This window comes from Heterocephalus glaber, unplaced genomic scaffold (genome assembly GCF_053883595.1).
Source record: "Heterocephalus glaber isolate CG9 unplaced genomic scaffold, H.glaber_assembly_v1.0 deba00001451, whole genome shotgun sequence".
Lineage (NCBI taxonomy): Eukaryota > Metazoa > Chordata > Mammalia > Rodentia > Bathyergidae > Heterocephalus > Heterocephalus glaber.
The window spans coordinates 4,573,318-4,586,260 of record NW_028258301.1 but is presented as its reverse complement, the minus strand read 5'-3'; the positions used below and the strand labels follow the sequence as shown (position 1 = coordinate 4,586,260).

The window sequence follows — 12,943 nt, the reverse complement described above, 5'->3', positions numbered from 1 at the left end:
AGGGAATAGTTCACAGAAAAGTTGTCCCCAAATGATGCATAGCTTTGAAATTGTTCTATAGAACTTGAACTGTACCTTGTAGGCATCAGTTATGGTTTTAAAATCATAACTGGGCAGTTAATTTATCTTGTTCTCCATAGACTGGGGATTTACAGTTTGCATAGAGCTAAGAGGGCCTTTCTGAAATTGCTGCTTCATAGTTAAGTCTCCCTAACTCAGGCCTCTATCCTAAAGGGCATACATTCTCCCTTTGGTGGGTAGGAATGTGAGTTTAGCTATCTTGCTCTTGAAGCCTCCCTACCTCTGCACTTGAAGCTCCTACCATCTGGGTGCCCCCTGCTGCCTGTTCATCTCTGCAGCCCAGCCCTAGGCACCATGTTGGGGGAAAGTGAGACAGCTCGGTGTTACAGCCAAGTGTTACAGCTCTGCATTATAGCTATAGGCATTTGAAGACACAAGAATCTGAAAGCCACTTGAAGAGGTGAAGAAAAACTGAGATGTATTAGACCAGCTGGCTCAGGAGTTTAAGTACTCTCAATTCTGAACCCTGGGTTACGATTTTATATACTGTTGAGGAAAGGAAGTGGAGAGGAACCTTTTAAGACTTAAACATAGCTAGGAGCAGGAACCTCTTGGGGCAGAATTAACAGAACATTCTTGAAACCTTAGGTAGAAACATGGTACAAACAGTTAGATTGTTTGAATAGAACACTGATACATTGGGCAGAAACATCCTACAGCACAAACGGTTACATTTCTTGAACAGAACACTTGATGGAAAAACACGGGGGTGGTGGTGGGGCTACCTTGTTGTGCGTTATTGCTTAATCACAGGAAGTGAGCTCCTGGGATCTGAGAGTAGGACAAAAGGAAAGGGAGAGCAATAGTGGGGCCCCGTGGGTAACTGCTGCTCTAGTGCAGTCAGAGAGAGGGAATATGGGAGAAAAGGGATGAGGACAAGTGTGCAGAGACCTTCAAAAGGTTTGCTGCCACTTAACTTCATCAATCAATGGAATTTTGGCGCCATCTCCTGTTCATATGCATTATTACATCCAGCACATCCAAGAAAAGGTTTGTTGTGTTTTTTTTTTTTTATCAACTTGCTCATCTACAAAAGTCACACACCTCCAGCGTGCTTTGGTGATTTAAGCCTGAGTGAGGATCAGTGTAAGTGGATTCAAGAGCGAAAGGTGGCGCCATAAGCTTGGTTCCAGTGTAAGGGAGGAAAAATTCGAGCTGAAGGAGTCTGGAGAAGGGACTGGAACCACCAGGCAGCTGTGTCCTGCGCACAGCCTGGAGGCAGAGAGGAGGAAATACGTTGCAAGAAGAGGCCAAAGGCCTTTTCCTAGGTTGGGTGGGGTGAAGGTATGGATTATTTTTTCAACTGTGGGCGGGTGGACAACATGATCTCCAAGGAGTTCAATGTGCAAATACCAAGGTTTTAGAATTCTGAATTTCTCAGATTCGAAATTCTGATTTCTGGCATGCTAAGTCTAAATTTCTGCATCTTAGTATTTGGCATTATGACATTCTAACCTATGACCCTGAGAACGTGCAACGTGCAACCCTCTTCTCTCTTCCTGGTCCCCGTGCATTACCTTCAGGACACCCCTGCCACGCCTACATGCATGCACCCTACAGCACCCTGTGCTCTCTCGCAGAGTGTTTGTGGTGTTTCTGGTTGTCATCAGCATCCTCTGGATCCCCATCACCCAGAGCTCCAACAGTGGGCAGCTCTTCGACTACATCCAGTCTGTCACCAGCTACCTGGCCCCACCCATCACTGCCCTCTTCCTGCTGGCCACCTTCTGCAAGAGGATCACAGAGCCTGTGAGTGAAGCCTTCCCCTCTCTCCCTCAGCGGAGAGTCTGGAGTCCTGCTCTGTCAATCACCTGGTCTCTGGGACGCTGGGACAAATCCACAGCCTGCTCTAGGATGCCATCCTCCTGACCATAGCATCAGGCCTAGATTCATTTATTCACACAGAAAATACTTAAAAATTGGATTATGGCAGCTCCAGAGAACATTTACAATGTTCACATAGGTCTGTCTTGCTGGGCCCTCAGAAAGGAGAGATGATTAATAATGATAAAGTACAACGGCTTCTGGGAGACTGATAAGCACAAATTCTAACTTAGGGGTTTCCTGCGATGAGATCAGGGAAGGCTTCCTGGAGGAAGTGGCATCTGAGCTGAGACCTAAAGGATTAATGGGAGGAGGGCGAATGTTCCAGACAAGAGGAGCATGCGTGTGAAAGTGCAAGGCACACTGAAGGTCTCTGACACTGTAGTGTTCTATACATAAGCTGAATAACAGAATGAGAACATTCATGACGAAGTGCGAACTCACAGGGGTTGCCCACACACTCGCCATTCATGTAACTGCACTGAATCTGGCAAGTCTGGGAGGAAGCTAGAAGACCAGAGACTTGCTAACCTCAGGATAGTCCAGGGAAGACAGGACCAAATCTGCTGGCTGCACCTTGCGACATCAAAGTACTCTGTGAACCAATGTGAGAGTTCAAGGTCTTCCCAAAGGAGATCTGAGAGACCCCACCCTGGATAGCCTGAGAATGTGAGGTGTCTACGGCAAGAATCTAATCTTGCTGATGGCGGGACCTAGTTGCTCCTGGGTGTTTCTGCTCATTTTAGATTTCTGAAGTCAGAATCAACACCTCATTTTCAAAATACAGGTCATCTTATGCACACCGGGAACAGGCCCAGTTTGGAGACAAATGAAACTGTAACAAATGTGAGGTACCAGAGATTTTCTTTTTAAAAAAGGGAATCTCTATTCTGATTTCTGATTTATCGTAACAGAGAGCTATGAAGGGGATTCTGGTTTTCTTATCACAAAAACATCCCATTCTATTTGAATATGGAACATCTATTACTTAGTACTTATCCATTTCTCTTTTCATTGCACAAAAGAAAATTCTGACCCAGCAAGGCCAGTCCATTGGTTCAGAGTCATTTGGAATGGAATCAGATTCAGATCCCACGTGGTCTCTGAAGCCAATAGCCTTTTCGGTGCCCTGCTTTGCCAGCCTTTTAAGTCAAGACAGAGCCTCAGCACAAACAGGAAACTGACCAAGATAGACTTGCCCAACACTGTGATAAACCAGTGGATGGAGACAGGGCCAGAGAGCTTTCAGCTTCCTGGTGTTCCCTCCCCCCAACCTCACCCCTGCCATGTGACTGTCTCTCCACAGGGAGCCTTCTGGGGCCTCCTGTTGGGCCTGGGCGTAGGCCTTCTGCATATGATCCTGGAGTTCTCATACCCGGGCCCAGCCTGTGGTGAGGTGGACCGGAGGCCAGCCGTGCTGAAGGACTTCCACTACCTGTACTTTGCCCTCCTCCTCTTTGGGCTCACTGCTATCATCATTGTCGCCATCAGCCTCTGTACTACACCCATCCCTGAGGAAGAGGCAAGTGGTGCTCTCATGCTGAGCACCTACCCACCCAGCGAGCTCAGAGCCTGCAGTTCCATCACTGGCTTTTACCCCTGAAAATGGTTTTTTCTCTTGCTGCCATATAGACATCCTTGAGAGCAGCTCTTTGTGATATGAATTTCCAAGTGAAAGGAAACTCATTCAATTCAGAAATTACTCAATGGATACCCACTGTGTGCCAGGCACTGTGCTAGGCTTACAAAAATGATGGTCTCTGCCAGCAGCTGCCCACAAGGAACGGATGGTAACACCCAATGCTACTACACAAAAGGAAGGTGCAGGGGGCCCAGGCTCAAGGGGAGGGGCCAAACTCAGAAGGGAGGTGGTCTTCACTTGGGGTCCATGGGAGGGAAGAGTAGAGATTTTAAGGGTCAAGAAGCAAGAACATGAGAGAAGAAACAGTGTGCTAGATTAAGAGCTCAACCTGGCTCTTAAGAGCCGATTGATGTACCCATCTTTGAGCACTGATACCCAGTCTTTTAAAGTTTTTGCTGCAGAGTCTGTACTAATTTTCTAGGGCTGCCATAACTAAGGACCACAGATTGTGGCTTAAGTAACACAAATTCGTTGTCTTTCAGCTCTGGAGGCTGTAAATCTGAGTCCAGGGTGCCAGCAGGCTTCTCCAGGAGCCCCTCTGGGTGGCTTTTAGATGACTGTCTTCTCCTTGTGTCTTCACATGGTCTTTGCTGTGTCTGTCTGTGACTTAGTGTCTTTTTTAAGGACACCAGTGATACTGGATTAGTGCCCATCCATAACTTCCCATTTTACCTTAAGTACATTTATAAGGATTCTATCTCCAACTGCAGTTGTATCCTGGAGTAATAGGGGCTAAGTCTTCAATATGAATTTCCAGGCCTTAAAGCTTGCAAACTCCCACAGTAGCTGCCTTCAGAACTGATCCCCTGTTGCTGAGTCCTCAGGTTCTCCACTGTCTGCCTTCTCACACATTCCACTGAGGCTTCTCCTGGTTAGGGTTCTTCCCAGGATTCTGTCTTCTATTACTGCTCCCCCCCTTCTTCTCCCATCAACTGTAAACTTTTGTGAAGAGCAGCCTCCATCCTTAGCCTCCACTTCCCATCACTTGCCTACTTGTCAACCCACTGCACTCTGGCTGTTGTTCCTGGCATGCCACTGAAAATTCCCTCACTGAGGCCACTCATGACTTTGGGTTGGTAAATCAATGATCACTTCCCTGCCTCTATCTCCTTGAATTCCAAAGAGAACTACCCACCACCGACCACCTTGTGAACCTGGAAGACCTCTCATGTAGTTAAGTCTATGATATATTTCCTTCCTATTTGCTTTTGCTGACTCTTTTGATCACTCTTCTGACTTCATGGGCTTTTCTTTCTGCTTCCTCAAACATTATTTTTCCTTAGGAGCCCATACCTGGCCTATGAACCTTCTCACTTCCCAGTGTCCCTGGGCCATGAATCCAACAACTTTCTATATCAGGCTACACTCAATTCTCTCTCTCTAGCCCAATTCCCTCCCCCAAGATTCAATCCCCAAATCCATCTGCTTTTTAGTGACACAAAGAGACAAGGTCCATGTGAGAGTGATGAGACAGTATGACAATGAAGCAGGGTTTATTGGGAGATGTGTGTAACGAGGAGGCTGCCCGGGCCCTCACAGAGAGATACACTTCGCCCTGGGCCCTCTGGGCTCACAGTTGCAAGGTGGAAGTTGGGACAGGACAGGGGAAACTTGACTCAACCTGTAACGAAGAAGGCCTGGCCAGGGGAAGAGCCTCCTTTCCCAGCCTCCTGAGGTAGGGAGGTGTTTCAGAGCACAGGTGGTCATGGCTGACTCTGGCAGCACTGATATCAGCCAGAGACCTTGCGTGTTTTAGTCTTTGGGGTCACCAAAAAGGGGGAAAAGGGCAACCTGGGGGACACAGATTTGTTTCTCCCCACTGGATGTCTCCACCTGCAGGTGCTACAAACTCTTCAAGCTCATTGTCACATCACATTTCCGTGTGTACATGTTCTCTCTCTTCTCAGCCTCTTTGATGAGCACCAGAACCCACTTCTGTCTTGTGTCCTCTGTCCCTGGAAGGGACACTACTATGCTCTGATCATGCAAGGCTGGAACCCAAGAGCCATAGTATCCTCTCCCCATCTCTCAGTTCATTCAATCAGTCACCAAGCTCTGTAGATTTGCTCTAAGATCCCTTAAGACTTCTTCCTCCCACTCATTTCCTCTCTCAGTCATTCTCACATCACTTTTACAACAATCTCCAGCCTAGATTCCTTCAGTTTGCCTGGAGAGAGCTTTAAAAATCCCAGAATTTATATTCCCTTCTCTTCGTCTGAAGTCTGCAGTGTCTCCAGGGCCTGTAAGGAGTCTGGGGTTTTCTAAGTGTCAGCTCCCCAGCCTGACCTTCAAAGCCTGTGATCTGGTGCCTGCCTCCCTGTCCAGCCGTTTCTCTCAGTCCAAGAGCTTCGTGAGGGCAGGGCCTGTGTTTATATCTCAGCCAGTGGAGAGTGAACATTCAGTGAGGGCTCATACTTGAAGAAAGGGGCAGCCAGGGCTAAGACATGGTTCCTGACCCCCAGATCTAGCCTTGTTTTTCGTACTATTTGCTGTGGCTCTGAAGCCTCCCATGTATGGGACCTTTTTCTACAGTAGGACTTTCTCCAAATGCACTGGTTCCAGATGGTGTTTCCTCTCTCTCTCTAGCTCACTTGCCTGACCTGGTGGACACGGAACTGTCTCACCTCTGAGCTGGAGAAGGAGGCCTGGGAGAGCCAGAGGGAGAGGGAGAGTGTGCCAGAGAGGTCAGAGAGGCCAGCCTGGGAGTGCTCCTCAGGAGGAGTTACCGCAGGGAATGGCAGCCAGGGCCCGGATCAGCCTGGAGGTAGGCTGAGGGGCTGCTGGGGGGGGGGCAGGTGCCACAGAGGAGCAATAGGGGTGGATATCATGTCCTCGGTCTCCCAAGGCCCCACTTGGAGGTCACTGGAGATAGGAGTCTCAGAGAGTCCCCAGAACATCACCTTTCCTCCTTTCCCACGTGACTACTGAAATATTTACAAACTGGCCGGGGATTTAGCTCAGTGATACTGTGCCTGCCTGGCAAGCACAAGGTCCTGAGTTTGATCCCTATACCAAAACAAAAAAAAAGTTTACAAACTAAGACAGATGAGGATGGTGGATGCGAGCCAACAGATTGCCCTCATGCCAGATAAAATGTAAATAGGAAGATTTGTTTCATGTCAACTAACACTAGACAGAAGCGCCTGTCCAGTCACCGGCAGACCTGATCAAGGGCACAGTCGACCTCCTGTGTGGAAGGATGGGACTGAGACAAGCAGTTTGCCTGTTGAGTCTCCTTCACGTGCAACAAAACATCAGCATGGCAAAGAAACACCCCATCACCACCACCACTTACGTATTTGTTTCTTTCTCATTGGGCTGAACACTCCTGGCTATCGTCACATAGAAGCATGGCTGTCCCTTGTGGTAGGGGAGCAGCCATGTGTCCATCTAGCATGCCTGCCCTTAGGGGGCTGTCCCAGGACAGCCCCCACTTTTCTGTGTGTCTGCCTGAAATGCTGATGTTCATATAAACAGTGTCTCCCAGAGGGTCAGAGGTGTGTTAGAACAGCACATTAACTGAAGTACTATACTATAAGATGTAACGTACCTATTTTGGACATAATGAAGCCATGACCTTCCTGTAGGGAGATTAAATGATAATATTAAGACACTCTAAAGATAGAACAGCATCATAGAGATTTTTCACTTGCAATATTCCCAAGGAAAGTTTTAAAATCCAAGAAGTTATATAGTTTGCAGGTTAAAGTCCAAAATCAATTTATCTTGTCCTGATGAATTAAAAATTTTTAAGCCCTAAATTTATTTCCTGCTTCAGTTAGAGGGTGTCTCAATGCTGGGTGGGATTGGGGTTCTGTTGGCAGCTGCTTTTTCCCATCAGACCGGGCGAAATGTCTGAGCTCTATTCTGGAGTGCACAACTTTCCATAATTCCAGTGGGTTAAGAGCATAGATAGAATTGTCAAAGCATCATTGCTGGGCCTGCACCACTGGCAGCACTCTGCCACTCTGTTCTTATGCTTTTGCTAGATTCTGGGCCCTGTGCTGTCCTCAAGGCCTGAAGGGGTACCACCCTTCTTGGGGGCCCTCACTCTAGAGAAACAGCCACATGGCCAGAGTTAATGAAATCTTAAGCACCAGTACCTCACCAGGGTCTGAGGCTGAAAGCTTCTTGCCCAAACTGCAGCAGTGAAGAGCCAATGGTCCACTATAAAAAGCCGTACATAGGGCTGGGGATTTAGCTCAGTGGTTCAGGCACCTGCCTCATAAGCGCAAGGACCCGAGTTTGATCCCTCGTACCAAAAAAAAAAAAAAAAAAAGCCATATATAGTAAGTGTGACCTCTTATAAACTTTTGTGACTAAAACACACTTAGACTAACTTCCCAAAGCACCACCAGTGATCAGCTCACCCTGCCCAGTCTTATCAAGGCACCAAATAGTTCAGGCATATTTTCCTTGGCAAAAAAAAAATCTTTGTCTCTTTGACAAGCTTTGTGGCCCATGCACCAGATGTGAGGAGTCTCAAAACTACCTTCCCCCATCATTGCAAGGACCTGGTGCTGGCCCCATCTAAAGCTCATTGTAGGAAGACCAGCCTGTGACCCTGAGCTCCATATAGATGAAGCAGCCAGGAGACGGAGGAAAGACCTTCAACCTGTCTCCCAAAGGCAAAGAGAAGGAAACAGTTTGTACTGCCCACCTTTGAAGCCAGAGCTAGACAGACTCATGAGGACTCGCAGGACAAGTCTACTCCCTGGCTGGCCCCACTCTAGGGCAGAGCATCCCTAGAGGAGCAGTGGGATGGCTGCTCCCTGGGGGTGGCTGCTCCCAAGGAAGAAGGAGGCATTGAGTCAGTGACAAAGCCCAAAGAGGGAGATCCACACCCACTCTGCATTCCCTTTTATCAAAACCCCCCCAAGGCAGAGGGAAGAAAGGGCAGGGTAGGCTGCCTGCTGTGTGAAAAGGCTCTTCCCTTCACCAAAGGAAGTAGCATTCAGGAACTGGGAAGAAGAAGCACTTCCTTGAAGAGGCCTGCAGGGTGATGAAGGTCATGCAGTCTAATTCTGAGTCTTAAAAACATTAAAAGCTGAAAGAAGTACACACATCCCCAGTCTTAGGCTCAGGTTTATTGAGTTGTTGGATCCCACCTCATACTCACTTGGTGCCATGGGCTCACTGGACATGTGCCCACTTCAGAGGGCCACCGTGAGAATCTAGAGAGGAGGCTTGGACCAGCTTATATATAAAATGATAAATCCCAGCACAGACGTCACAGAATATGGCTCTCAGTGTGGCTCTGCAGCCAATTGACCTAGAATAGCTCTGCCCTCTTTTGTGAGCCTTTCTTGTTCTCCACAGTGAGGAAGTCCAGGCTGATGGCACCCAGGCTTCCCGCGTCTCTGACATTCTGAGGTTGCATTGAACTCACCAAGTACCATGTCCCAAAGCTATTCACATAAAGCACCTGGGCATTCTTTTCCATCTCCGTGGAAGATGCTTTATATAATTTTATTTTTAATACACTATCTCCCTTTAAAATCTTTAAAAAGATTTACTTTCTTTATTACTTCTTTTAAACTAAGTTTTAGGCACCGCACCGCCTTTAGCCTCATTGTGGGCTCTCTGTACACTGGGGAGCCTTTCAGCCTCATGCACCTTCTTGACACCACATTCGCTGGCGCCTCTCCGCTCTGCTCCAGCACTGGCAACTGTTAAAGTGCTGGCAAATCTCCATTCTCATTTGATGCTTGAGAGAAGAGCATGGCACATGCTACTGAAGCGCTTGAGGGAGAAAGAACCTGTTGCTCAGAGGACTGGTGAGATTTGCAGATGGTCTCACAGTCAGCCAAGGGCAGAGCTGGCCCTGGAGCCAAGTTCCTGGTCTCTAGTGAAGTGCCCCGCCCTACAGCAGGGCTACTGTCCGTCTGGCTCAAAGGCGCCCCTCCTTCCTGAGTGAGTGCTCCTTCCCTCCCTTCCCATTCTGGACTTAGGCTCTGAATGGAGATGAATTACATTATCCTCTCTCCTCGACACCCCACCCCACCCTGTGCAACAAGGAGGTGCTCCTGTGTGGTGACCCTTCAGAGGCCTTGGCCAAGGCCAGAGCTCAGCTGGGCCTGCGGTTTATGCAAAGGGCCCCCCACTCTCCCCACTTTCTTCAGCTTCTGACCATCTCCCTCCCGGCTCTCTCATCCCTTCTCTTTCCCCACCCTTTCCTTGCCTCCTCTCTCCTGCTGCTCTTCCACTTCTGGCTCTGTAGCCCCAGCTCTGTGCAGGTCCTGGGGAAGGCTGCTCTGGGGACGGCTCTGTGGGCTGTCTGGAGCCCCAGGACAGGTCCTGAGCCCAATAGAGAAGGCTGCTCTGGAGCAGAAGCTGACCAGCATGGAGGAAGAACCACTCTGGAGAAGCATCTGCAACATCAACGCCATCCTCTTGCTGGCTATCAGCATTTTTCTGTGGGGCTATTTTGCATGACTCCACAGACTTGGTTTCTGCCGAGACAAATTCAACGTAGCCCAAGCCTGGCCAGGTGCAGAGACAGGCTCTCTTCCTACCCTGCTCCAAACTGGAAAGCACAGAGGCTGAGCATGGACGAGGTCCTAAGGGGCATCGAATGCAACACACTTGGTGAGTGGAGAATACAAGGCCTGGAGAGAGTGCTGGGCTTGCCCCGGGCCACAGAGCAGCACTCATTCCGGATCTCCCAACTGCAGCTCCTGTTCCCTGGCACTGCCTTCCATTCCTACTTCCGAGACAGTTTCTACCTCTTCCTGAGTTTATTTAGCAATCTTTACTGTACATGTGTCTTGAGGTTAGAAAAATGAAGGAGACAAGGAAAGGAAGAGAAAAAATTTGCAAAACTCCAAGTGCACCTTTGCTCCTTCATATCCTCCTTTGTCTTTCTCTGTTCTTCAACCCCCAGCATTCTATCTGTAGGGTGAATCTGCCAAGGAGGGGCTTACATTTCCATTGGCAGTTCTACAGCTGTGGCTGTCAGAACAAAAAGAGGGAGGGGCCAAGAGTGGAACTCGAGTATGATGGCAGATGGTATTCAGGGCAGAGCGCTCTTGGACAAGGAACTCTCCTGGGCACTATTCATATTCTGCTTCTTCCTACCCTCAAAACCAAACCTGCACCAAGTCTCCAAGGCCTTGAGGACCTTAAGAGTCCAGTTGGAGAGCCATGACTTGCTGCAAGCAAAAGAAATCAAGGCCTTAAAGGTCAGCCTGGCAGGGGCAGCAAGGACAGCTTGGGAGCCACAGCACAGGGCCCTTTGTCACTCCCTTTGTCTTCCAAGCATTTGCCACCCTGGAATACACCATAACTCATTTAAGTATCCCCTGCCAGGAAGCTGCCCAATGTCCCGAACTGGGTCAGGGTCCCACTCTTGCTCCCACTGCCCCATGGACCTGCTTCTGTCAAGGCACTGCTCACAGCATCCAGTGACGTTGTCTCCCCTTAGATGGTGTACCCCAAGGGACGGGCACCAACTACTCTGTCCAACTTGACTTTTTCCCCAAAATGATAGGCACCAATAAATGCTTGTGGAATTAATAAATTCTTCAGTGTCCTGGTGTGCTTTGTGGTGTGGCTGGCAGGGCAGACCTGGAGAGTCAGCTGCTGAGGAGGAGTCTCTGAGGAAGAAGAAACCCCTGAGTGCTGGATGTCTAGACCACTACCAATACCCTGGTCCACTGGCAGATGCAGATGAGAATATCCTTCCCTTCCCTTCCCCTGGCTCCCTGCCTGGGCCATCCCTACTCTCCTCTGATCCTCTCTAATGCTGCCTTTGATCATCATTTTACACTAATGTGTAATCATAAACTGGATGCAAATAAAATTCTATTTCTTTGAGGTGCGGATGCCTCTGAGCCTATGAATACCTCCCATTGCTGCTGCCTCCAGATTTTTGTTACCACTGGCCTTTTGACCTGACTAAGTGTCATCTCAGTTGCCTGGTTCCTCCTTTGTTCCCCACTGACTTAGACTGAGAGCTGAACTTCCCCCTAAACCATTCACACAAGTCATTTGTAGACAACAGATGGTAATGAAGGTTTAGAACGGGAAGAATTTTAAACCAGACAAGTACCATCTAAAGTTGAATGGTGACCATCTTTAATCATTCAAACTTAAACATTCCCCAACACCCTGATAGGTACAAGAATTCCTCACAGGCTCAGTCTCCAACCCCAGGCTCCTACAGCAGCTCTGAGTCTCCTCCCTCCTTGCAGTTACATTCACTTCTCTTGCTTCATCACCTTTGGCTCTCCTCCCCGTCTTTATTATGCTGAGTTTCTGCTGGGCTCCATACTTATCCCATCTTTCCCAACTTCACATCACCCTGTTAAATACAGTAGTGCTATGGGAAGAATCCTCCCTTCCTGGTTAATTTCTACTTGCTCCTCCCATCTCAGCTCAAAATTTACATCCCAAGAGAAGCCATACTGTCCCAGTCACCATGACTACTGTCTCCTGTATCCCAGAATAGATGAGTCCCCAACACATGGCCACCTGACTACATCCAGTATGTGTGTCCGAGTGTTCATATAACTCTTTCATTTATGTGCATCTCCTTCCCTAGATTGAGTGCTCCGTGCTGAACTCCCGTCACTTAGAAAGATGCCTGGCACACGATGGGTGCTAGAAAAATATATTATATGAATAAATAAGAAAGAAGGAAAGAAGGAAAGAAAGAAAAAGAGGAGCATCTTCACCAGAGAAAACAAAATATTCAAAAACAAGGGTAAAAAAAGTGACAGTATGACCAGAAGTGAGAATAGTTTAAAATGTCCAGCATGGCCAGTACACATGGCTGGGGCCACTGATCATCCTGATGGCTTCTTCACACAAGTGAGCAAAAGGCCTTTTTCCTCCTTGGCAGATATGGCCTCCCGCTGTAGGGCTGTAGATGGCAGCCCAGCTCAGGCTCACTGCAGCCCCCGCATCCCCCTGCCAGGTGTGGGAGTGGTAGCCCAGTGCGGAGAGGAATGGCTGGTGCAGTGGCTATGAGGCAGGCAGGTGTTGGCTCAGGGAGAAAGTTCTCTCCTAAACTTGGGCTTCTCATCTCTTACCTGATCATTGTAGCAGCCCTTTGACTCTGATCTCTGCTCCCATTCTCTCCTTTTCTACTTCAACCTATGCACTATAGCAGGAGTGTTCTTTCTAAAATACAAATCTTGTCTTTAAGATTCTCTACAGACGATGTTTTCTGGCTTGGCATGAACCCCTACTGCTATAAATAACTGCAGGAAATATCTCCAGTGTTTAGGCCTTGGGCCACTTTTTCCATTCCAGCCAAAGAGAGGCTATCCAGGAGTTAAGAACAGAGGCTTAAGACTAAACTTCAGGAGCCAAATTCTAGCTCTGACATTTGCTAAATACGTGACTTTGGGGAAGATGCTTCTCAGACCCAGTTTTCTCACCCACAAAATGGAG

General features: G+C 48.4%; 1 protein-coding gene across 1 annotated transcript in view; it reads left to right on the top strand.

The window, feature by feature from the left end:
* The window catches only part of Slc5a9 (solute carrier family 5 member 9), a 58,338-nt gene extending 47,231 nt beyond the window's left edge, over positions 1-11,107 (top strand). Inside the window, exons 18-21 of the mRNA XM_087214868.1 lie at positions 1,662-1,830; positions 3,212-3,427; positions 6,134-6,311; positions 9,768-11,107. Coding sequence (XP_087070994.1) covers positions 1,662-1,830; positions 3,212-3,427; positions 6,134-6,311; positions 9,768-9,982 — 778 coding nt within the window. The 3' untranslated portion in view covers positions 9,983-11,107. The remainder of the gene's footprint in view (positions 1-1,661; positions 1,831-3,211; positions 3,428-6,133; positions 6,312-9,767) is intronic.
* Positions 11,108-12,943: the final 1,836 nt, after the last annotated feature.